General features: G+C 44.3%; 1 protein-coding gene across 1 annotated transcript; it reads right to left on the reverse strand.

Moving 5' to 3' along the window:
• fus (FUS RNA binding protein) lies at positions 1-23,368 on the reverse strand. Its single transcript, XM_026163946.1, has 15 exons — positions 23,172-23,368; positions 21,381-21,405; positions 21,020-21,183; positions 20,752-20,941; positions 19,548-19,771; positions 19,270-19,468; positions 15,005-15,039; positions 10,776-10,811; positions 10,113-10,222; positions 9,643-9,772; positions 9,290-9,388; positions 8,936-9,074; positions 8,639-8,736; positions 1,352-1,496; positions 1-684 (listed from the first exon to the last, which is right to left on the reverse strand). The coding sequence occupies exons 1-15, from the start codon at positions 23,182-23,184 to the stop codon at positions 645-647; spliced, it is 1,647 nt and encodes a 548-aa protein (XP_026019731.1). The 5' UTR covers positions 23,185-23,368; the 3' UTR covers positions 1-644.
• Positions 23,369-24,717: the final 1,349 nt, after the last annotated feature.

A 24,717-nucleotide genomic window follows, 5' to 3' on the forward strand; every position in this document is an offset into this window, starting at 1 on the left:
TTACTTGGCCAACACTTTCATTTGGAAAAGCAGCACGAGCACGATACAAAAACACCAATAATAAATAGTAAAAAGTTCTTGAACACAGCTGTAGAGCCGGGGCTTCGTTTACATCGCACACTGGCCATGATCAGAATGAGCTGGCATCAGCGGGCAGGTGTGGCATCTGTGCCTCTTGATCCCAAACGGTCTGAGCCGTCGTACGTCGCTCACTGACCCTGCCGAACATCAGGAGGAGGTGCCGCGTTCATCAGCAGGGATCAAAACACCGGTAACGGTGCTCACTTTGAGCACACGTTTCTCTGAAAATCTGGACAGATAGTGACGCCAGCTGATGATCTTTATTCACGTCTCAGACATAAATATTTTGAGCTGGGAATCATGCAAAGCTACTCTGACAGAGTGAAAGCGTGAAGGTGATGATCCCGGAGAGTCGGGCAGATATAAAATCTGATCAATTAAAATGTTGAAGCTTGTTTTGGTAAACGACGCCCCGCTGAGCAGACAGTGTGGATGAATCACGACAGCTAACACTAACACAGGGAGAGTCACGTGTTGAATAAGGAGTGATATAAAAGGTGAGAGGGGCGGGCTGCACGGACACCTGTGCACACGTAGGTCGTCATGCGAGCGGCCGGGATGGGCTAATAGGGACGGCCCCGCCGCTCCTGCCTGCGGTCGCCCCTGGAAACCAAACACAAAGACATAAAACATCAGTGCAGTTTCCAGCCAGCGGTCGAGTTTCTCCAAGTCAACACAAACCACAGAGGCACTGCTGAGCTTGGACTTCAACAAGTCAATACTCAGACTAAGAAATAAATAAATGATTTCAAAATCAACAAAACAGATTTTTAAATGAAATGAATTTAAAAAATCTGATCAGTGGGACCAAATCTTAACCCGTGAAACCTGTTTCTCGTGTATTTACAGTCAAAACACTCCAAATCAGGCTAAAAGTGCTGGCACGTCTGGGAAGGCTCCGTCAGTGCTGGTTTCAGAGCGGCATGAGCTCCATGAAAAGAAGAGGGGAACCTGCAGACTGGGAAACAGGAGCTCAGATTTTATTTAAATGGTTCATTTTCAGTTTGAACATTTGCTGTGAGTAAAATTCGAGTTTATGATTGATGACATCTGTTTTCCCACGTGTGTGTGTCTATAATCATTTAAAGCAGTTCTCCTGCTGTCTGTCGTGTGTGCAAGTGTCGTTGACTCCACCGACACTGGAAACATCTGTAAGGCCAGGGGTTAACTGTCATGATTACTCATCGATTTCCAAATGAATAACCATAAAACACTTGACGTACACGCGGGCACGCCGCCTCACAGAGCTGCCGTGCATCTTGTTGCTCACCTCACATCCATCTTGCCGGGGCCAAATCCTCCCCGCTCGCCTCCTCGGCCTCCTCTGAAGCCTCCGCTGCCGCGGTCGCCGCCGCGGCCCCTGAAGCCGCCCCGATCAAACCCCCCTCTGCGGTCTCCGCCTCCTCCGTAACCTCCTGCCAGGAAACAAATGAGGTGAGCGGGAATGCATGACTCACCAAACTGAAATGTTTCTCTGCTGTACACATATAGGTGATTACAGGAAACCAGAGTAAACCACTACAGAGCAGAAGGATTCCTTCATAAACCGCACTGTGTCTGTTATGATTTAATGCAATCATTCATTCAATATCTGCAATCTTTTACTCTAATGTAAACCTACAGCAAAGTAAAATATGCTGAAATATTAACCTCACAGCTACAAGTTTATCCTCCTGAGATGTCTTAAACATTCACAGGTCACCCTGTTCTTCTTCTCCATCTTAGATAAACTATGAATGATGAAATTCCCCTTTTTTCAAATATCATTAATTACATTTACAACTCAGAAGGTCAGAGCGTGTCCAGGCTGCTCAGATGCTACGATCAGAGTTTTAACGGTTCCTCGTTCTTTGTTGAATCAAGAAGCTCCTAAACTTTGGAACAGCTTCCTCTGCTGAATCTGCAGCTTGTTTTAAACGACTGCTAAAAACTCTTTTTTTAAAAAGGTTGGGTTTTCTTTAATCATTCGTGCATCATAGAATACATTTGCATGTGACAAACGGCAGCTGCAGGTTGTTTCAGTTGCTCCTGCTATTTTCTCCTTACTCAGTATTTTTACATAATTTCTGTAAGGATTAATAAAGTATTCTGATTCTTGCTGTGTGTGTGTTTGAGCACATAACTGTGTGTCTGCGTGTTACAAAGTCATCAGAACTACGCGATCGCACAGTACAAGTCGACCATCCTGATGCAGATGTAGAAACGTGGTCGCCAGAGTCTGCCAGGATGCGCTTATCATTAAAATCACGACGAGAAAACTTTAAAAATTACCAAATGTAAACTTGTTTTCAAGTCACAAACACACTACTTCCAAATGTAACAACTACTGGAAATAGAAGACATTTTTGTCCTGCAGCCGCCTCGTGTGGAGATCAGTTATCTCAGGGAGGAGTTTACGTCACCTGAATCCTCATTCTTTTTGCTTTTGTAATCCGGTAATCCAGAAACAGCGATAAGCAGCTACGCTCCACTGCAAGCATGTGTTCTTCAGCCACATTTATGAAATAGTTCAAGATTATCTCACGAACATGACCTGCGTGAGATAAATACTGATGCTAACGCGCGTTCACTCGTCATCGCTCATTTCAGCCATCAGTAGAGCTCAGAGAGCAGATCTCAGTAGATTTTATATCATCAGACAATGACATGAAATAAAACATGATTTAATCTACAGCCCGCCCACCTATCACATATCTAACTGCAGAATACATAAAAAATAAAAATGAGCGGACACATGTCTGCGTGCTCTTCTCTTTGATCAGGTAAACTACAGCTGTGCTAAACCACAGAAAGCTCCCACAGCTAAACACACAAGCAGTAGAAGTGTACACAGAGTACATCCTGAAAGCAGCCGAGACAAAGGCTTTAGGACGAACTCCAGAACAACAAAGCAGCCGGCCGGGCGAACGTCGGGGTCGGAGGGCACACTCAGCTTCTGTTTCAGTCAGACTGAAAACAAACACTCAGAACGACTGAACAACACGAACGATAACAACATGTTCAGCTTTCTCACTCCATAATAAAAGTCTGCACGTGCTCTTTTTGTTCGTGATCCGATCGATGTGATCGCATGATTTCTGTTGTTCATCCTCTGAGTGTAAAACAACTGAGGCACGAACTGAAACTGTGATATTACAGGAGACAGTGATACCCAAACAGCGCCTCACTTAAAAACCAGCTGATCGAACAGCGTTTGGTCGGCAGGAAGTAAAGTTACCTCCAGATCTCTGGATTCATATATTTCCAAATTCCTTTGGAAAGATAAACCCCCGCGTATTAGCTTAAAAACGCTACAAAGAACCAAGGATAGAGGAGGATTAGATCTGCCTAATTTTCACCAATACTTCTTAGCCAACAGGCTTCAGTTCATCTCAGAATGGTTAAAACATACCTTCTTAGTTGAGCCCTGGCTAGATGTTGAACAGGCACTATGCAAGGATCTAGAGATTTCAGACCTACCATTTATTAGCTCAAACATCAAAAGACATGAATGCTTTAAAAGTATCAACATCAGCTTTTCTCTAACAGCATGGTGGGAGTTTCTAAAAATAACGGAGTCTTCATTAATCCCATGCAAACGTACACCTATCTGGAACAACCCTGACATATTACAAAACAATAATATGATTAATTTCCCAGAATGGAGTTGTAAAGGAATTAAATACTTAGAACATATATTAGAGGGAACAGAATTTATTCCATTTGACAGACTAGTTGAACAATATGGGATCAACAAGACAAGGTTTTTAGAATATCAACAAATTAAATCCATAGTAAAAAAGAAATTTAACCTCAGTCAAGTTGAATTACAAACACCACTAAGTGCGGCACATTTTCTTACTCTTAAATCCCCCAAATTATTATCTAAAATATACAGAACACTTTCTAAATTAGATGAATCAATATCCCTTCCTACTGCAAAGTGGGAAGCAGATTTATCAGTCAACCTAGACCAAAACTTCTGGTCTCAGATTTGCTTAAAAACTTTTAAATTAATTAAAAATCCCAGTCTGCAATTAATACAATACAAAATACTTCATAGAGTGCACTATACAGGTCATCGGATGTTCAAGATGGGCTTTACATCTTCCAACAACTGCTCACACTGTCAAGGCAATACACCAGACAATTACATCCACGCTCTTTGGTTCTGTCCACCAGTGCAAAAGTTTTGGCGCGAGATATGTGAAGACTTATCAAAGTGTCTGAAATGTAACATTCCAACTTCCCCCTTAGTGTGTTTGTTGGGCAGCTTAGATAATGTCACTTCAGAAAAGAACATCGCCCATATGATCTTCACTGCCCTATGCATAGCCAAGAAAACAGTCCTCATGAACTGGAAAAATAAAAATAATCTTAATTCTAACCAATATAGAAATTATCTATTAGATTACATTAGTCTTGATACAGCCTCTGCCACCACATCAGATCAATTGCTCTGGGCTCCTTTGATCAGCTCCATCACCTAGTGGGGGTGGGGGGTCATAGTTTGGTCCCGCCTTCACTGTTGTGATTGGTGAGGGGGTAGGGACAGGCTTAGGGCGTCGGGGGGTTCCCCGGAGGCATCTTCCTTGGGGGGCTCAACCCGGGGTAGCGGTCACGTCCGGTTGGGGGCTCTGTTGGCTCTCAGGTGACTGTTTCCTCGCGGCTGCGTGCAGCGGGGCTAGGGGAGGGTCTGTGCTGACGGACGTGGGTTACTGACCTGGCAACCTGGCTGCCCCTGGGTGGGTCCGGGATGGGCGTGAGGTTCTGGGGGCGCTCCGTCTCTGGGCTGGGGCCCGGGCCGGGCCTCGGGGGCTTGGGTCCTGGTTGGTGTGTTGCCGGGGTTGTGGGCGGGTGGGTGCATGGGGGCCCGGCCCTGGAGCAGGGTGCCGCCGGTGCGTCGAGCCGCCTGGGGGGCTCTTCAACTGGTGGGGGGGATGGTCACATCTTGCAGGAGCTTTCTTCTCTTCAGGAACTCTCTGCAGGAGGGGGAGATACAGGAGAGGTGGAGGAAGATCTCAGCCTGGGCGTTTACCGTCTTATGTAGTCTGGAAGATGAGTGGATGGTGGGGTGGGTGCAGTTTTCTCTGTGGTGGGGTTGGGTGGACTGTCCAGGGCTCTGTGGAGCCGGGGGGCGCTACTGCACTGGGCCCCGGTCTGATGGGCCTGGGCCCCCCTTCCCTGGCGGGTCGCGGAGGGTGGGAGTGCCTACTGGGGTCAGCGGGGGAGCTGGCCCCAGGGAGGGGTTACCTGCCCCTCCCTTCCTTCCCTCCCCATCTCCAGCTGCCTCCCTCTTCCCGCTCCTCCACAACCACCCACACATGCAGGGCCTTGGAGTGGGGGTATGTCACCAGGGTGCAGAGGAGGCTACCCCCCCCCGTCCCCTTCTGGCTGCCTCTGCCTCAATTTTATCCCACAACTTAGACATTCACATTACTCACACTCTCATTACACATACATATAGGATCTTGGGGGTGGGCACAATCACGGAGTCCAAATCACCATCAGGGTGTACACCTCACCCCTGACGTCGTTGCCCACCTCTCAATTTTAAATACACTTAGTCATTGAGGGCTAGCAGGAGGGACCATGCGCTTACCTGCTGCTCCTTGGCAGGTAGCTCCATGCCCTCCTGGGTTTTAATTGCACCTTAGAACACATATGCATCAACACTACAATGAGCGGGTGGAGGGAGGTTTGGAGTCTTCTCTCACCCCCATTCTCTGCGGCCTGCTGGAGCGGGAGGGCTAGTAGGAGGAGTTGGCCGTCCGACTGCGGTCTGGGGTGTGGGGCCTCCCTGCTGCTGCGGAGTCGGGGCGGTCTGCCTCTCCCCACCGCAGGGAAAAGGGTAACACCACCTGGGTCTGGGTGCAATTCCCCCCTCCAGGGGCAAGGGTACCTAGACCCGGTTTGTAGAGTACGCTTGGGGAGTGTGATTGTGTGTACAGCGTCTCTTTATGTCTGTCTCCACGTTGGTTGAGTGTGGAGTGAGTGCATATGAGAGCATGAGGGTGGGAATGGATGTTTGTGTCTGTGTGTGCCTGTATGTCTGTGTCTATATGTCAGGTTGGGTATCAGACGCCACCTCTCTGGGGACATCTCAGGCCCTCCAAGGTTTGGAGGCCTATCTCCACCCACCACCACTTCCCCTGCCGGTGGCGGACTCCCTCAGGTGTCGGTGTGTTGGTGGTTCTTTGTGTCTGGGGGTGGGCGTCCGGGTACACACCGGCTCACTCCTTGGCGGCCGCTTGTCGGGGCCTGGGGCCTGGGGCTCGCTCGGGCCCCTTTGGAGGTGGGGTGCCCCCGGCCTCTCGGCCTGGGGCTCGGTCACTCAGGCGCAGCTGGGGGCCGGCGGAGCTCACGGGCGCGTCACTGCAACTCCCCCTGACTTCTGCTCCGCGGCTGCTGGGCGAGCCCTCATCTGGGACTCTCCTCAGCTCTTACTGGGACAGTGGCGCGGCTGCCCCTCTGTTGGTCTTCCTTGGTCTCTTGTGTTCTGGGGGCCTCTGGATGTCTGGAGTTTTGATCTCCTCCATACCCGCTTCACACCCTGGAGGACGGGGCTGTGGCCCCCCCACACTCCCTAGCAGATCATTACATGGAGAAACCTTTGGAATGCAAGCATGCTGATCCACACAGGTATGCACACATGCACACGTAATGTCGCATACTGCTGTTTCTGATGTCATTTAGAGAAAAAAAAAAAAAAAAAAAAAAGAAGTGTACACAGAGTACATCCTGAAAGCAGCCGAGACAAAGGCTTTAGGACGAACTCCAGAACAACAAAGCAGCCGGCCGGGCGAACGTCGGGGTAGGAGGGCACACTCAGCTTCTGTTTCAGTCAGACTGAAAACAAACACTCAGAACGACTGAACAACACGAACGATAACAACATGTTCAGCTTTCTCACTCCATAATAAAAGTCTGCACGTGCTCTTTTTGTTTGTGATCCGATCGATGTGATCGCATGATTTCTGTTGTTCATCCTCTGAGTGTAAAACAACTGAGGCACGAACTGAAACTGTGATATTACAGGAGACAGTGATACCCAAACAGCGCCTCACTTAAAAACCAGCTGATCGAACAGCGTTTGGTCGGCAGGAAGTAAAGTTACCTCCACGTGTGGCTGCTAATTCTCTTCTTCTGTACTGTCTTCCTCCCCTCACCACAACCGGCCGCCCCTCCCTGAGCCTGGTTCTCTCTTGAGGTTTCTTCCTGTTAAAAGGGAGTTTCTCCTTCCCACTGTCGCCAAAGCGCTTGTTCATAGGCGGTCATATGATTGTTGGCGTTTTCTCGGTTTCTTTGTATTATTGTACGGTCGACCTCAAACAATAAAGCGCCTTGAGAGAACCATGATTCATATAAATAACAGTGAATGGAATTTAACTGAAGTGAACTTTTAGGGTATCGTGAAAGTTATTTCAAAACTGTGATCTGTGACAGGAAGTCAGGTCAGCTCACTTGGAAAATTCTGCTTCCGCTGTTTGGCGTTCGTGACAGCGTGGGTGAAGCAGAAACAGGAACAACTACACACTTTAATAATAACTACATGTGTTTTTATTTATTTAATGCATGTTTTGACCTTAACCCTTTAAGACCTACCATAGAACCAAGTCCGCCAGAGCTTATCTTTATACTTTTACATGCTGTGGAGCCATTTGTGGGAGCATTTCAAGTTGCTATACATCAATACAACCGTTACAGCCCAAATTTTGATAATATGTCTGCATTAAGTGCATAGTAATTACATAAATTGCAAAAATGTGCAATAAACTACAAAAATTGGAAATGGTTTTTGTTTTTTTTACATATATTTCTACTTAGAGAAATTTAAGAGGTTTATCCCTCAAAACTGTAAATGCAAAAAAGTTGCACAAAATAGTTTCTAACAACAGGAACTTTATTTTGAGTGTCTTCATAGTTTTATTTTTGAGATACACTAATTTTTATATACTGCAGGAAAAACAAAAATAAATATTATACTGCAAATTTGCAAAGAAACAGCATCTGCATCAAAATAAATGTTCAGCAGTGCAATTTGAGTTCTAAGCATCCCAGAAACTATTCAGAAAAGTCAAACATGACTTTTAAAAACACCAGTACAGGCTTATAAGGCCCCGAGGGTAAAAAACTAAAATTTCCATGAAAATGACGTCACTTCCGGTTTCGGGCAGGTAATGGCGGACATGCAAAAGTTCGCGCTGACCTATATTCCAACGTAGGAAGTGTTACGAACAGCTGATGGGATCGGCAAAGCGTGTTTCTGGAATATTATGTTTTTGTTGCTGCAAGCGCTTTTTATGCAGTTTTTGCAAAGCTTTATGTGGAAGGAAACCGTGACTGAGGACAAGCTGATGGCATCAGATGTAAGCGCAACTCCTCCGGTTTCATATGCAAAACAAATTATTGTGCTAGCTCACGTGGTCCCAGTTCTGCAGTGATTTAGAAATAGTTACGCAAAACAGAGCGTGCCCGGTTAAACGCATAAAGCCTTTTTTAAGTGTCTGAGTAAACTCTGTGAGTCAACAAATGTTCACCTATTTATTTATCTAATATTTATCCAGGTGTATCTAACCTCGCTCCATGGGGGGCATCCCACCAGCATCTTCAGCTTTCGGAGCTTTGCACTGGTTACACTCATTACGCCAGGAGAAGTTCAAGTTCCCACAGTTACTGAAGAGAAGAAAGGAAGACTTTAGAAGAACTGTTATATGTTGATAACAGATCCGTAGAAAGATTACTACATTAAATAAAGGTAAGACTGAGCAAAACTAAAACATCTGGCATCATATTTTAAGCAATCATTGTACAAGATGTTTTTGTTGTGTTTTTAATTCTAATTTATTGTCATAGAGGAGTCATCAAAACTCACGGGTTTGAACACTTCCAATCTCCGGCTCGCTGCTGCCCTCCTCCACCACTGGCACCACCTCCTCCCCCTCCATTGCCACCGTTGCCTCCTGGGAAACCTCCCCCTCGACCGCCTCCGAACCCTCCACGGCCCATCGGACCTGCACGGAAGAAAACGCCACAGCATCTGTCAGCGGGACACGTGACTGATGGTTCAGTGCGAGGCTGAAGCTTTTTAATTCACTGCAAACAGTAAACGAGCATTTTTGTTACGACTCAAAGTTCACCTGTGAAGTGCACCGTGTGGTCCGACTGCTGTTTACAAGGTTATAATTTTTCACTTTATAAAACTAAAAGTAAAAAGAAAGTGACTCGCCTCCTCGCCCTCTACCTCCCCTCATGCCTCCTCGGCCTCCAAAGTCAGCTCTGCGTGTGGCAAAGGACACCTTGATTGGGTTTCCATTGAAGTCTTTACCTGGAGTAAAGCGATGAATATCAAAGGATCAGATATGAGGTATGAAATCGATAATCCTTTCTAGCTCCATATTCTTGGACTTTCCAACAGTAGCTTTGCATGAGTTACAGTTCAACATAATCCTTATTTGTCTTATACTTTAGCAGTCAGTTCCATCAAAGCCTAGTTTCCAGATACAAACCTTATAAAACCACTTAAACCACCAACAGAAACTCAAACAGTGGGGAAGCCAAAGCTCAGAGGTAATAACTCACCATCAAACCACTCGATGGCAGCTTTAGCTGAGGGGGGGTCATCGAAGGAGACCGTGGCCTCCCCCTTCAGCTTCCCCGTCTCTCTATCCGTGTACAGGTTGATCATGGGCAGGCCTGTCTTCTTGTTTACCTAAGAGGACAGAAGGAAAGGGATGAAAGTCCATGGACCAGAACTGTGAACAGCACAACAGTTCAGGTGCTGTGTGTAACCATGGAAATCAGACTAAAGGATAGAAATTCATTTAGATTCCAAATGATGAAATTCTTCTTCTTTTTCTGAAGTGTAACATAAGATTTTATGACGAGCCAACGCGATCGGGGAACCAAGAAAGAAAATGGCTTCATTCCAGTTTTTGTTAAACTTTAACATCAAGCCGGCGCTTCTTTACCATTTTAACCAGTCATCTATACATGACACATCCAAATAAATGCTTTATTGATTACTGACCAAACACAAATCAATATGTTACCTTAATGATCCCAATCTGCTTAAAAAAGTCAGCCACTGATTCAACAGTGTAGTCGTCTCCCAGGCCTTGCACAAAGATGGTGTTGTTATCAGAGTTATCCTGGTCCTGCACTGTTAGAAAATCATATAAAGTGATGTAATTCAAGCAGTAACAATGGCGTAAAGCAGGGGTGTCCTTGAGAGCTACTGTCCTGGAGCTTTTACATGCATGCCTACTCCAACACAGGCGAATAAAATTGTTGAATTAGCTCTGCAGCATACCATCAAATTTGGCAAAGGCCTGGCAACAAGCCTTTCATTTGATTCAGGGGTTTCGGAACAAGGACGCATCTAAAAGCTGCAGGACTGCAGCTCTCGAGGACAGGGGATAGAGACCTCTGTGCTAAAGGAACTACCAAAAGGCTTAATTCTCTAGAAGTGTCTCTAAAAGTGCTCAGTAAATGTAGGCTTTATTATCGGAAGAAAACTAAAACAAAGTGAAAAATGTCTGCCAATTATAAAGCCAAGAGAACCATGTCTTGGTAAATTCTTGGCATAGGAGGAAATATTTGTAGTCGTTTCTTCTGAATTTATTGGCTTTAGTTCATCTCTCAGACTGACATCACACCAACGACTGAAACTGGCTTTTGCTGGTAGCTGAACAAAGAAAACAGGAAACACTTACTGAAGCCGGATCCTCCGTGTCCTGGTTCTCTTGGTCCTTAAGGACAAAAACAAACAGATGTTAGGTGTGGAAAAGGTCAGCTGTTCCATCACACACAAACAATGGTCTAACTAATAGTTAATTCATTTCATGCACACCTCATCCCCACAGGTATATCCAGCACTACTATCAAACTCTCTTTAGGTTTATCTGTCTGAACGTTTTTCATGTCTCGGCTCATTCGCTTCACCGTCATCGTTATCACGCTCCACTGAGGTCAGTGAGTGGCTCCAAGTCCCAGGAACAAGTGTAAAAAACACAACCGTCCACTTTATTGAGATACTGCCTTGTAGCTATTTCTGTGCATTGGCTTTGGTCCTTTTTTTCTCCAACGAGAACAAGCAGACTCTTTGGAAAGAGCCTTAAAGGTGGTTTGTTTACATGTTGGGTTTTTTAAGAATTGCTGCAGTCATGTTGAAGCGTTTTCTTTAACACCAACATTACAGAATCATTGAACCAGTCAAACACACTGAAACACAATTGTTTTAATTTCTATGGAACAGCCCTACATGTCATTAATTGATCCCATTGGATACTTCAGTTTTCCCACAGCTCAACAAAGGATTCTTGCAAACTGCTCAAACATACGTCCTGGGAACACGAACGCCATGTTTGCCATTCTGACAATTGAACCCGCTCAGAAAACCATCTTCACCTGTGCAGGTTTTCAGACATTACCTCAAACACCTTACGAAGCGCTTCAGTGCATCAGGTCCCGTCACTTTTCTGAAAGGAACTTGGGCTCAATGCTCCCTCTTTAAACAAACACGGGACTGGTTATCGGACGCCAAAGGCAAACCGCCTGCAGGAGCAGATCTGCTCGTGTCCATCTGACATTAAAAGACTAGTTTGGGGGCTTTTTTTAATATATTGTTCTAGTTTGTGGCTGTGCAAACAAGGAGAACCAGTCTTTGGGCACAACTCACTGAGGAAACCAAAATAAAAAAACCAAAATAGAAAATAAAATCTGATCCGTAACTAACATGAGCAGGCATCAGTGTCCCAAGCTAAAAATCAAGATTTCAGTTTCCAGTTTATTTTTCACTGAGCTCATTTTCAACTATCTTTGACATTAAGCAACTATTGGTTAGGGTGGAGCATCTGGCATTGGCTCCCTGAGAATCTTATGAGGAAATAATCAGGAAACTAGACACCACCCTCTCCACAATTATATCAGTAGTCGCAGATAGCTGAACTTTTATTGGCTGGATGGAAAACCTTAAGTTAATGCCCAACCCTAACAGGGGTCAATGACTTCATGACCTTTTATTTCTTTAAATAATTCAAATACAAACGTTTTTTTCTATTACATCTCTTCCACATAAGCACAATAAAAAACTTTACATTGCAGCTAAACTGAAGATTTTTCATTAGAAAGCATACGCCCTCGTTGGTGTTTGTGATGTTTGTGATGTTGTGGATCTTAAAGACATCCCACCCCAGCAATGAGTAAACTGGAAGAATCAGAACGGACCAAAACCAGAAGCCTGAACATGAGCATCTATTCTCAGATGCAGTGGTGAGAATTTTGATATGGACTTTCCTACACTAAACACATAACCAGTGATTATTTTAATTATACTAAAGCACGCCCACCTTTCTATATGATCAACCCACATCTGAGGATGTGACTAAGCATCCGTACCTCTTGTTCTATTGTTCCAAACTGATTCCAAAGTTTTCTGCAGAAAGGCGGGCAGACAATGGTGTTCGATCCCATCCACACTGAGGACGGTGCAGAATCAGAGCCTGGGAGATTAAACCCTACAATAAACTACTCAACAATCTTTAAAGAAAGTTCGAGTTAAGTAAGTATGTATTAGATTACTACAGCCCTTCTACAACAGGGTCTCGCCATTTGCAGGAATCCCAGTCAACATCTCCAAGTAGTTTGGGCAAACAAGGCCAAGCCCTACTGAAACAATCCAAAAAAAAAGAAGTGCCGTAACATCAATCTAAAGGTCAGGATTTAAAACAAACAAACAAAACTCATCCTAGAAGCAAGTTTATTATGAAGTTTCTGTCTGAATAAATAAGAGCTCTAACTTTTCCAAAAAAATACTCTCACCAACTGAATTATTCAAAAGATGTTATGAGTCTGATCACAGATTGGTGTTTGAAAAGCTTCTTGATTGGCTCAGTCCAGTCCAGTGATACAGTCAGCACTCTGATTGGCTCTATGGTGGGAGGGGTGGCCCACCGCCATATCTGACCATGCAGAAGGCTCCCACAGATTTCTGTTCAGGATTATTTGAGCCTCCTCCTGCAATGTTTTTGTAATAGTCCCCGAATCACAGAATCACCAGTAAAACCAGTAAAGAATGACTAGAAATGTGAAAACTTTTCATACTTTCAGGTTCAGCTGATTTAAAGCAGATAATTGATGGGCAGAACGTCCAGCATCTTTGCAGTTACCCAGAGATTTTTGCAAGGCATTCTTTGAACCCTGTTTTGCTCTTACAATGTCTCTAATGAAAACACCTTTCAATCAGCATACGTTTGCTTTTTCCGCAGCTGTTGTGCTGCTTCAAAATGGCCTTGGAGTGGTAATCTTTGGGTGGTGAATGACACCAATACAGACACAGTGGCCATGCGGGGTAAACACCATTTATTGCTAGAACCTTGTTGGGCGTGCTACCTGTAAATTTTAACTAAAATAATTTGGTAATTTAAATAAAAAGCCCACATTTATATAAACTCTCCGATCCGTATCAGTTTGTGCTTCTTATTAGCACGATTGTAAACAACTGAAAACATTTCCTTCAAGAAATATTGTCCAAACAGTTTGAAGGGCTTGAAAAAAAGATGATGACTGGACTTCTTTGGGTTTGTGAAGACGTTCACCTCTCATCCAAAAGGCTTCTTCAGTTCCCACTGCTGACCGTTGCAGGTGTCACATGAGCCGTCGTTCAGAGTAGGCATAGATGGCCTCTTTCAAACCAATGTTCATCTTGTCAAATTCTCAAATTTGACATTCTCAACATTCTCAAAATCTACCCCACTGTGGGTTAAATTACCTGGGACTCTCCACCTCTTGTTTCTAGAACTGAAGGGAGTTTCACCTCCTGGATGGGAGGTGAAACGTCTTTGCAAACCCAACGAAGTCCAGTCACCTTCTTTTCGAGCTCTCAAAACTACCATGACTGGATGACTGAGAATGGTAAATGGCCTGTATTTATATAGCGCTTTACTAGTCCCTAAGGACCCCAAAGCGCTTTACATATCCAGTCATCCACACATTCACGCACACATTCACACACTGGTGATGGCAGCTACATTGTAGCCACAGCTGCCCTGGGGCGCACTGACAGAGTCTACACAGACATGTAGTAGAACTACAGTGGAATGCATCAAGTTACCGCCATTACTACTTAATCTCTTTATGATCACAAAAGAACAAAAGCAAAACCCTCTTCAGCCTGAATGAGCATATTCTCGGATGCAGTGGTAAGAATTTAGATAGGGGCTTTCTTACTGTAATTACTTTAACAAAGCTAAAGCATGCCCGCCTTTCTATACGATCAACCCAGATCTGAGGGTATGACTAAGCATTCATGCCTCTTGTTCTATTGTTCCAAATGGATTTGCAACTGAACCAAGAATTTTCAGTTTTCATCACCGTGAGTTCCAGAGTCAGTGTCATGTGAAAAAAATTCCCAGTGTGTGCAACCCAACCAGTTTTTACCTTTCAACCGTCTTTGGTGGAAAGTACAACAGAATCAAAACATCTGTCAACAGGTTTTCAAGCCAAGCCTTAAAAACCATTTAGGGTCATTTCATCTATTTAACACGATTTGTCACGTTTGCACAACACGATAAGGTAAGCAACACTTATCTCACTTCAGTCACTGAGTTTGTCACCATCCACACTTCAAATTCAAACACCGAGTGCCAGAGGAGCAGTGGAAGGGCTAATGATGCAGTTTTAACTCCCTCCGATGGACATTTCAAGTCAAACACACAAAACACGATGGGTGTTATTATCTGTACAGTCATGCTAGAGACAGTATACATCAAAAGTCTTAACATTCGCCTGACCTTCACTGTTAAATAGCTGTTTTTTCTTCAGCTTTTCAGACAGAATCAAGTTTTATCCCCCAAGCCACACTTGAAGTACCAGAGTTTGAGCTTACTCCCTTTTAGCTTTGACACACCTTTTCACTCAAGTGTTGAAGTTTTTTGTCACTTACCACCAAACTTATTGAATCCTCCACGATCGCCCATTCTGATGAAGAGGAAGAGAAAAACGACACGCATTGAAGGCTGGAGCTGACAGCGATTTCTCTCAATGGGCTGAGGTTAACCTTCACTCTCACAGCGTCTTTGCTAAACCCACCCCTCCTCGCTGGCATTGTCCAAATGTACCCTTACTGCATGTTGATGTAACCCATGGACAAGAGGCCAGTGTACAAACCCTGTTAGCTGAAATTTGCATTTCTGACTCAGAAGGTGTAAAAACTTTCAAGTTCCATTTATTTCATCATAAGAGAATTAACAAACCCAAACATCAGAGCTCTGATCCCTTGGTGGGTGCTGTTTGTTTGTTTCTTTAAAGGTCTCGGAAAACCTTTATTCACTCAACACAGGGTGTCTACAGGTATGAACGACTTCAATTTAGAACCTTCAGACCTTAAAGATTTCACTTTGAGTAACACAAAGGTGAAAACACACTGACATCAGGTCAAATTTTCATTTGTTTTTATTCCCGAGTCTGAACAACACGGCGCAGACTGCTCTATCAGCATTTTCAGCCACAGGCTTTAACAGCCAAAAGTATTTTTATTCCTATTCACGTGTGTTTGACCTTCTTTCCTTTTCGATCATTGAGCAGGTTGGACAGCAGGGCCTCTCTACCGTGCTCAGGCCTGAGGCTGGGTCTCACTGGGCTTTAACTTAAAGTACTTATGTATTTTTATCCTGAGATAAAACAGTTACTGTCTGCAATGCTTTTTACACAAAGTAAAGCTAAAAATTATACTTTTAAAAGGGTAAAATTATCCATGACATGCTTTTCATTCTAAACTGCATTATATAAATAAAACCGAACTGAATGAGGCACAATTTTTTCACCCAGCGGGTGAAAGCACTTTGATATTTATACCTTTCTATAAAATTAAGCTGGTAAGAACACGCCAGTGGAAAAGTGTGTAGCAAACCCAACCCCACCCGTTTTCTCTTCAGCTGATATCTTTCCAGCAGACCAAACCATTAGCTGCTATTCACCAGGTAGATTACACATCATTTGCTCTCGCAGGTACAGCGTCGGCTTCTAAAAATTGATGCGGTCACATTGTTGTTACCTAATTATGCAGAGGAGGCCAAAATAGCAGCTTTGTGTCTTGGAAACTGTCTCAGTGACATGATTTTAAAATGTTTGAGACCCACTTAACTGAATTCAAGAAAATGTTATTCTTCTTCAGCGGTTTTTAGAGTTTCAAGTCTTTTTTAAGGACCCGTAGACACCCTGTCTTTACACAAATTGCAGCAATTCCCAAGTGTTTGAGACTTTTCTCCAAAATGACTGATTAGTATTTAAGTAATATATCCTGTGTTATTAGAAGACTATTAAATCTGACTTCCCCATAATGTGATTTTCCAAATGATGGCTTAAGAGTAGAAAGCCAGCCTGGAGAGAAGGTAAAAGCCTAGGAGAAGATTCAAAGAGTGATTAAAGCAGAGTATGGTACAGTAAACCTGCAAGGGCTGGTGGGGAAGGTGGTGGTAACAGGTGAAAAAGGCAGGTGATGGTGATATACTGAGGTGTGTTAGTTTGTAGGCAGAGTGAAGGTCACACTTTATTCTATAGAAACATTTCAGACACAAGCAAAGATGAAAAACTTGCCGTACGGCATCTTTGGTTGCCCGGTCAATGACTTGGACCAAGTAAGTAGCAGAAAATAGATCGATGGACAAAGTATTAATTACAGATAAAAAATGTATTTTAAAACAAAAAGAGTGCAAAGGGTCTGAATACTTTCTGAAGCAACTGTATACTTTACTATTTATAGCTGAATGGCATTTTTGAACTCCAGATGTGGCACAACACACATACCATTATCTTTCTTTGACGTGTTCATCCATCGTAAAACTTATAATACCCCAAAGTCATTTGTAAACTTGGATTTATCAGCTGATTAGTTCTCACTGTGGCGAATATCAAGATGACCCAGTGTGGAAGGAGATGTACAGGAAGTACACGATGGATGAGAAAATACATAATGGAATGGGAAACTAGTTTATCTGAGTCCAGCTCTAACATCATGAGGTCACAAAGAAGAAAACGAGAGACTACGTAACCTCGTAAGAAGAACAAAAACATCAACTTACCGGTTTATGCTTCACAGCTTCAAGCAATCAGTGCTGATGTTCTTTGTTCTGTACATTTAATTCATTGGCTTTACGAAGCTTTGCTCCAACCCATTATCCATTTCTGCTGTTTTAATCCAGCTTCACCCAAAACCACTGAGGCCTCTGCAAGTATTCAGACCTCTGGGTAATAACACCAATTACCCGTGGCCGTGCACTTCTCTTTTGTGCATTAGCCTTATTACAGCATCCTGCTAGTGCACCTGTAACTTTTACTAACACGTAGTTTTCCCAGTGCTGGATCAGAGCTGAGAGAATAACCAACAACAATTCACAGTAATGTGTGATGAATGAATGATATTGAATTCAGTTTTTCCTGAGCTGTTTGGAATTTTTGTGGTTGTGGTTTCTGATTTGTATCATAGCGGAGCCTTCGTTTTTACATTTGCATCTTTTCTTTTCCAAGGTTGGAATAGATGAATCGAGTCAGTGGTATTAAAACAATCATTCTATTGAAAATGACAAATCTGAATCACATCCCAGCATCTTCAGTGTGTCCCATACTTTAGGGTTATCCTAACCCTAAAAATAACCCTAACACATCCATGTAACACTACAGCCTCATCAGCATTCATAGACAATTCCTTTGCTTTTATTTTGAAAGTGCTGGCACTGTAAACATAGCGGGCCATGCTCGCGTTTTCACAGTCGATAGTTCGATGGCCGCATCACTACTGTGTGTCACCATCACTCTGGAGTTCGAGCTGGACAGACTTGAACAAGCTTGGAGTACATTTGACTCCACCTCCGCCTGACTCCACCCTCTTGGACTGCAGCTGGTGGCAGTTCTTGTTTTGTTTTTTTTAAACGGAGGTCCACACTAACCAGATTCTGCCACGACGCCGAGCTCACTGAGGCATCAGAGCTGGAGACGAGACGAAGTTCAGCCACGTGACGAGGATCTTATTGAAGAGGCAGCTGATAATAGCTTCCTTATTTATTGTCTCAAGCTGTATCTTTATTATTTATGAATTTGTTTTGGAATAGACAGGCGTGCCACCTGTTGTGCTTAATGGCACAAAACACTGAATGAACCCTGTCAGACATTATAGCTCCATAGAAATAACATCAATACTTCAATAATGAACAAATAATCCATACATTGGCAGTATGTGAGATTTACTTCATCCTCTCTGATCAGAGAGCACCGATCATTCTGTTGTGTTTGCACTGACTAAGCAGAACAGGAAACAGTACTTTCAACCCATGTTGCCACAAAGTAGCGCTGAGTAAGCGCAGATTTTCAAAATAAAAGAAACCGAGTTTGGCTGCAGTGTTGTTTTTGTGTTCTGGCTGTGAACCTCTCATTTTTGGCTTACTGATCCATTCTTGACCAGATTTTTTTTATTTGTTTTTAACCTCATCACACTGTCAGGCGGGTCTGCACAGGGTCAACCGGACCACAACGCAAACCACCATGAACCAAGAAAACCCAGCTGAGTGGACGTCCTCTCTTTTATAGGACGAGCTGATATCACAGCACAGATGTTGGCTTTTAAAACTTTTACCTTTGTGCTCTTAATGTGTAAAAAACACACCTGCAGGCAGATGAAATAAGCCTGTTTAAGGTCACACTTTCTCCTCGCTGCCTCCACCTTCTGTTTTCAAAGATGAGTTTCATTCACCTGTTCTTGTGAGTACTGTAATGTTTCAGAACACACTGCTTTTTTGTGGCCATTTCACGTTTCTTTTTGATTTGGTGGTAAGGTGGTCCAGTGGCCTCAGAGCAGCAGGGTCTGGGTTTGAATCTGTTTTATCGTGTGAGGAGTCTGCAAAGATGATTCACAGCTTTGGCTCTTTCACTTTTCAACCACATGTCGACTCACTGGACCTTTAGCAATGTGGTCTTCAGCGTTTTTGGGCTGGGTGGAGAGGCGCTCCACGGGATCTCTTGCAGCACTGAGGATTACATACTCTTACAAGCAGGTGAGGTCAGAGGTGTAAATATGAATCACTACTTCTTTTTTTTTTTTTACAGGAAAAGAAGGAAGTAGTGCGGCTCCATGTAAAACCAGATGGGTGGAGACATTAAGATGTAGCACAGCCCTGAGCTTCTGTGACTCATAAGTCAATGATTGATGACACCTACCCCATGCCTCCTCTTCCTCTTGGACCACCTCGGCCGCCTCGGTCAAAACCTCGATCGTATCCGCCACCACCGCGGCCTCCAAATCCGCCTCCACCGCGGCCCCTGCCCCCACGGCCTTCCTGACCTCCATAACCTCCATCAGGACCACCGTATCCTCCGCCTCCTCCTCCACTTATCGGCGGGCTATCGCCTCCATATCCTGAGAGAAAGTTCCAACCTCAGCAGACCAAACACTGATGTGCTTTCAATCAGTAATCAACAGCTACACAACCCCTCACCTCCACTCTGCCCGTACTGGCTCTGCTGGCTGTAGCTCGGCGGAGGAGGGGTGTTGTAGCTCGGCGGCTGGTTGTAGTGACCTCCTCCGTGCTGAGACGGTTGTGGGTGGCTTCCGCTGCCCCCGTAGTTACCACCAGGCTGCCCTCCACTGCTGCCGTAACTGCCTCCGCTCGCTCCGCTGCTCGGTGGCTGGTAGGCGGGAGCTGGCGAGTTGCCTTCATAGCTGTTAGAAAACAGGAAGTGTTAAAGACTACAAAGCAACATGGCAGCTCACATACGAGAGACTCAAACTGCAGCTGCTCAATTATGGTGAAAACCTTAATCCTGATTATTTTGTTCAATGCTGTAATCTCAATCATTCACTTGGCGGCTCATCAGCCTTTTACCGCTAAGGGCCAAAAATGATTTGACTGTAAATGAACAAACATTTACTGAACTTGAACATGTCTGAATGTCCTCAAAATGAACACAATGCAAATGAAAGCATGTTTGGCCTCCGCAGTAACAGAGGGGTAAAGAGAAGTTCAGGTGGCAGCGGACACGTGCACGTCGACACACCTGAACTAATTAAAAAGAGGCTTTGTGTGATGAAATTAGCTAAAAGGGTCACCGTCTGCAAGTCCACGCTGGCTTCAAAGGACACATACCTGGCGATCAGCAGAGAGCTGAGGTCGCCACAGAGGAAGTTTGCTCCTATAACTGGAGCGCCCCCTGCTGTACTCACATGAAACTGCAGTAACGGCGCCTTTTTAAAGTTCTATTCGATTTAAACTAGTTCGGCCTCTAGGCTGACCTATAATATAATGAAAAACAGAGCACCTGCTTTATTAGGATTAGTATCATAGAGATAAGCACTGAATTACTGAGACTGAGCTCGGCTTATGTTGTACTTTATACTGGGGACCAGTATGAACATTTGATTTTTATTACAGGAGTGTTCTGACCACCATCAAACAACAAAAACTAACTGCACTCCAAAATTATTTAAAACTAAAGACGAATGCGGCCTTTAAATTATTCTTTTTTTGACTGCTTCTATCAAGGTTCGCTAAAGTTCACCTGCCTCCATCTCCTGCTATCCCAGCATCCTCCTCTCTCACACCGCAGGTAAAGTCAGTGAGGTTTGTGGTTGCTCCTAAACACTACCGCTGTGCAGATGGGGCAGAAATCAGTGAATTAAAGGCGAGGTGAACGTGAGCATACCTCGCAGAGGATGGAGGAGGAGGCTGCTGCTGCTGCTGGCTGTACCCGGAGAATGACGACTGCTGGCTGTAGCTCATGCTGGACGGCTGATTGCTGCTGTTATAGCCACCGGAGCTGTAGGACTGACTTGAGTGACCATACCCACCACCACCACCACCACCCTGGTTGGAGGATGGAGACCCGTATCCACCTGGGAAAAGGAAACTGATTCACAGTTGACTGGAAAACGGTGACTGTGGATTTGGGCGGACGTTGGGGCTTCCTCTACCTGACTGAGGATGGCCGTAGCCGCTATAGCCTCCCTGACTGTAGGAGCTGGAGCTGCTGTCAGAGCTCTGGTTGTAGCCTCCGTAGCCCTGCTGGCCGTAACCCGGGCCAGACGACGGACCGTAGCCCTGGCTAGCACCGCCACCTCCACCATAGGATGGATAGCTGCACACACCAACCAAGAATACACCGTTTCAAATTGTTTTCATTGACTTACAAAAGAAAATCATTTCCACGGTTAAATGCAAGGACTTACTTTTCTTGTTTTAACCCAAATTCAAAACCTAAATGTATTTACTCTGAATGAGTATTAATGACTGAAAGCTTCATGAATGAATAAAGACATGATTTACATAACTTACCCCTGGCTAGATGTTTGGGAATAATCTGTGGGAAAAAGCAGAGAGGGTTAATATTAAAGTCAGTTTTGATGATAGCAATAAAACATCCAAACAGCGTCAGACATAATCTATAACCTCACAAACTCAACAGTAACTATATAAGACACATTTTAATGGTAATTATTAAATGAATAAACTATATTCTATCTGTAAAAACACTTTTTAAGAAGGCCACGTCACTGCTTTTTATCATCCAGAAATGGAAACTGGTAATACTTAGGCTCAGTTTTCATGACATGGACTAAAACTGATTCTCTTTTAGTCTGGGACTAGATTCAATCCATGTCCGGGAGATCTATCCAAACCGAACATAATTAACAAAAACAGACGATTTAAAGTGTTTCAGACTGCAACACTGTGAAACTATTTATGAATACATTAAAAACCAGACACCAAATCCACTGAATTCAAATTTGTCAGATCAGTCTGGATGTGGGAGAGAGACACACTCAGTACTTTTAAGATTATGCTTAAAACTTTTGTTTAGTGACATAGTTAGGGCTGGATCGGGTGATCCCGAACCGACAGGCTTCCCATGATGCACTGAGCATTTCTTCTTCGCTCACACCACTCTGCATCTTATCATTTGTTGTCTCTGCTCTCTTACCCCCAGCTCGGTGTTATGGACAAGCCTCGGGGGTCCTGATCCTCCCAATCAAGTCACTGTGCTGCTGAATCCTAATGACACACTTCAGCTATAAGTTACACTAAATCACATGATAATGAAAAACACCCATATTGCTGATAAGCTGCTGCAGTGCAGCTCAGTTTAATGATGCAGTTCACATCAGTCTAGAGCTTCCTGTGCAGGTCAGAAGTATCTCTGTGTCTCATCGGTGTGTGCAGCGAGCTTTAAAGCATGACACTGCATGAAAATGGCAACACAAATGGAAATGTGACAGGATATTGTGCCCTAGTGTGTGTGTTGTGAGTTCACTGATCCAATCAAACACAGTCGCCCTTTTATAACTATAAACTTTGAGTGTCCTGTGCTTATATGTTTGGAAATATTTACGGCCTGTTTATTTATTGTTTCGTGTTTTTCTGGAATAGCAAAGCCCTCCCTGTCGGTTACCCTCCAGTTCAAACACCCAGCCTGCTGCTCCCTCCCCTCACCCCCATCAGGCAGATGGCTGCTCCTCCCTGATCCTGGTACTAACGCAGGGTTCTTCCTGTTAACAGGACTTTTCCTCACAGGGGGCCATGTGACTGTTTCTGTGTTGTTGCAGGCTCTTTACCTGACAGTATTAATAATCCAGCCCACAGATGCCAAAAAATTAATAATGAAATGTCTTTCATTATTTGGGGTTGAGTTGAACCCGCCCGGTGTAGGTGAGCTGGGTTTGCTCGGTCTCCGCTCTGATGTCCTTCTAATAAACCGAGGACAGGGGTTAAAGCAGCGCGATCGGCACAGGGGGGCGGTTACTCTGCTCGAGACCGCAGTGAGCCACCAGAAACTGGGTCAGCAGCAAAACCGGGCTAACGGCGAACTAATCGGACCGCAGCAGCTTCGGTTACTCAGAGTTAACCGAAGCTAGGCGGCGGGGCGGTCGTGCAGCCGGACAAACGGTGGCGTAAGGCCTGCATGAATTAAATGTGATAATAAAGGATGGACGCCACGCCCCCAGAGAGCCATTTAAACTGCAGCTAGCCGCTAGCTGTCCTCTGTTCACCGGCAGGTGAAGGTGATGCTATCTTTAGCTAACCGGCTCCGACGCCCAGACCCCAGACAGATTTGCCCGTTTCTCTTACCGTTAGACGCCATTTACACGGAGACAGCGCCGCTTCGGCCTTTCTCTCGGTCAAACAACGCGTCGTTGGATGATTAAACCGAAGAAGAGGACGAATCGACACGAAGCTCGACCCACTAGCGCCGCCGTCTTCAGCTGCTGTTCCTCCGCCGCCCGCCAGGGGGAGCGCAGCAGTATCGATGATGTTTAGTTTTATGTCAGGTGAAAAATGGTCCATCATCACAAGATGTGATGAGATGTGACTTCTTATAACACAAAATAGTAGTAGATTAATAGTAATGATAGTAATACAGTATCATTTTAATAACAACAACAGTAAAAATCATTTTTAATCATTTCTTTTCGTTTTTTCTTCAGAAGGAAAGTGAGTGCATTTATGGTGATGGAAATAATAGTTATGACAAACCTAGTTTGAGTAGCAAACATAATTCTAAAATGCTCTATAAGTCATTTCCACCCATCCACCATGGGGTCTTGTCCTGAAGGTCAGAGATCAAAATCTTTCTGGGGGTTAAAAGCCATAAATTGGGAATCTATTTAGGTGTCAGTCCAGTCAGAAAACACACACTGTGGACTTGATAAGATAAGATAGATTCCATATAATTTAGAGCTGATTAAAATTTGTAAACACTGGATTTTATGTGTGAGGGCAGATTATTCCAGAGAAAACCTGGTCACATTTCAGGGGGTGTTTCTCTGTCCTTTAGATCTCACTGCTGAAGGAGAATCCATAAAAGTGGCCATCACTGCATTGAACATGCATGGACAAAGGAACAAGTGCCTTCATTTGGATAGCGGGAGACCTGTGAGAGCAAATAAATGCATTCAGTTTCATCAGAAATGTTTTATTCTGAAGATACAGTAAATTAATTTTTTTATTTTCCATCTAACAGTCCAGGAGTAAAAGGCAGGTCTGCACATGATAAAGCAGGATCACTTTCCTGAGAGAAAATGTCAAAGTAAACCCGTCTGTTTTCATCACCGTGGCAACATGTTTCCACAGAAACAAGCTTCATTATCACAGGTAAGTCGCTACAGAGCAGGCGTGATTCCTGCTGTAATGATCGAACACATCTCTGTCAGCTTTCTGTATATGAGAGCGTCCTGTGTGGTGACTGTGCTGAGGTCACCACATCTGTGATTTTACTACATGTTCACTGTCAACAGGAAGAAACAGGCAGTTTGTCTGCGGGGGTTGCCATGGTCGTGTCCCTTTCAGCGGTCTGGGAACTTGGACTTGAGTCACTGGTGTTTCCTAGTTTTCGATTCTTGTTTCTTAGTTCTTGTGACGCCATCTTTGCTTCCTGTTTTTACTGTGTGATCTTTCCAGAGATGTGTTTCAGGTCTACGGTTGGTTTATTCGTTATCGTTTCCTCGTATATTCCTCCCTTCTTTCCTGTCTGTTTTCACTGTTCCCTCTCCCTAAGTCTTTTATTGTTTCCAGTTTTTACTGTTTTACTTTTGGATATTTTACCTTTTGTTTCCTAGTTCTGGATGAAGCATCTTTCTGTCTTTTTGGGCCTGTTAAGCAGGCACGTGCAGAGGGG

The sequence above is a fragment of the Astatotilapia calliptera genome, chromosome 4 (genome assembly GCF_900246225.1).
Source record: "Astatotilapia calliptera chromosome 4, fAstCal1.2, whole genome shotgun sequence".
NCBI lineage: Eukaryota > Metazoa > Chordata > Actinopteri > Cichliformes > Cichlidae > Astatotilapia > Astatotilapia calliptera.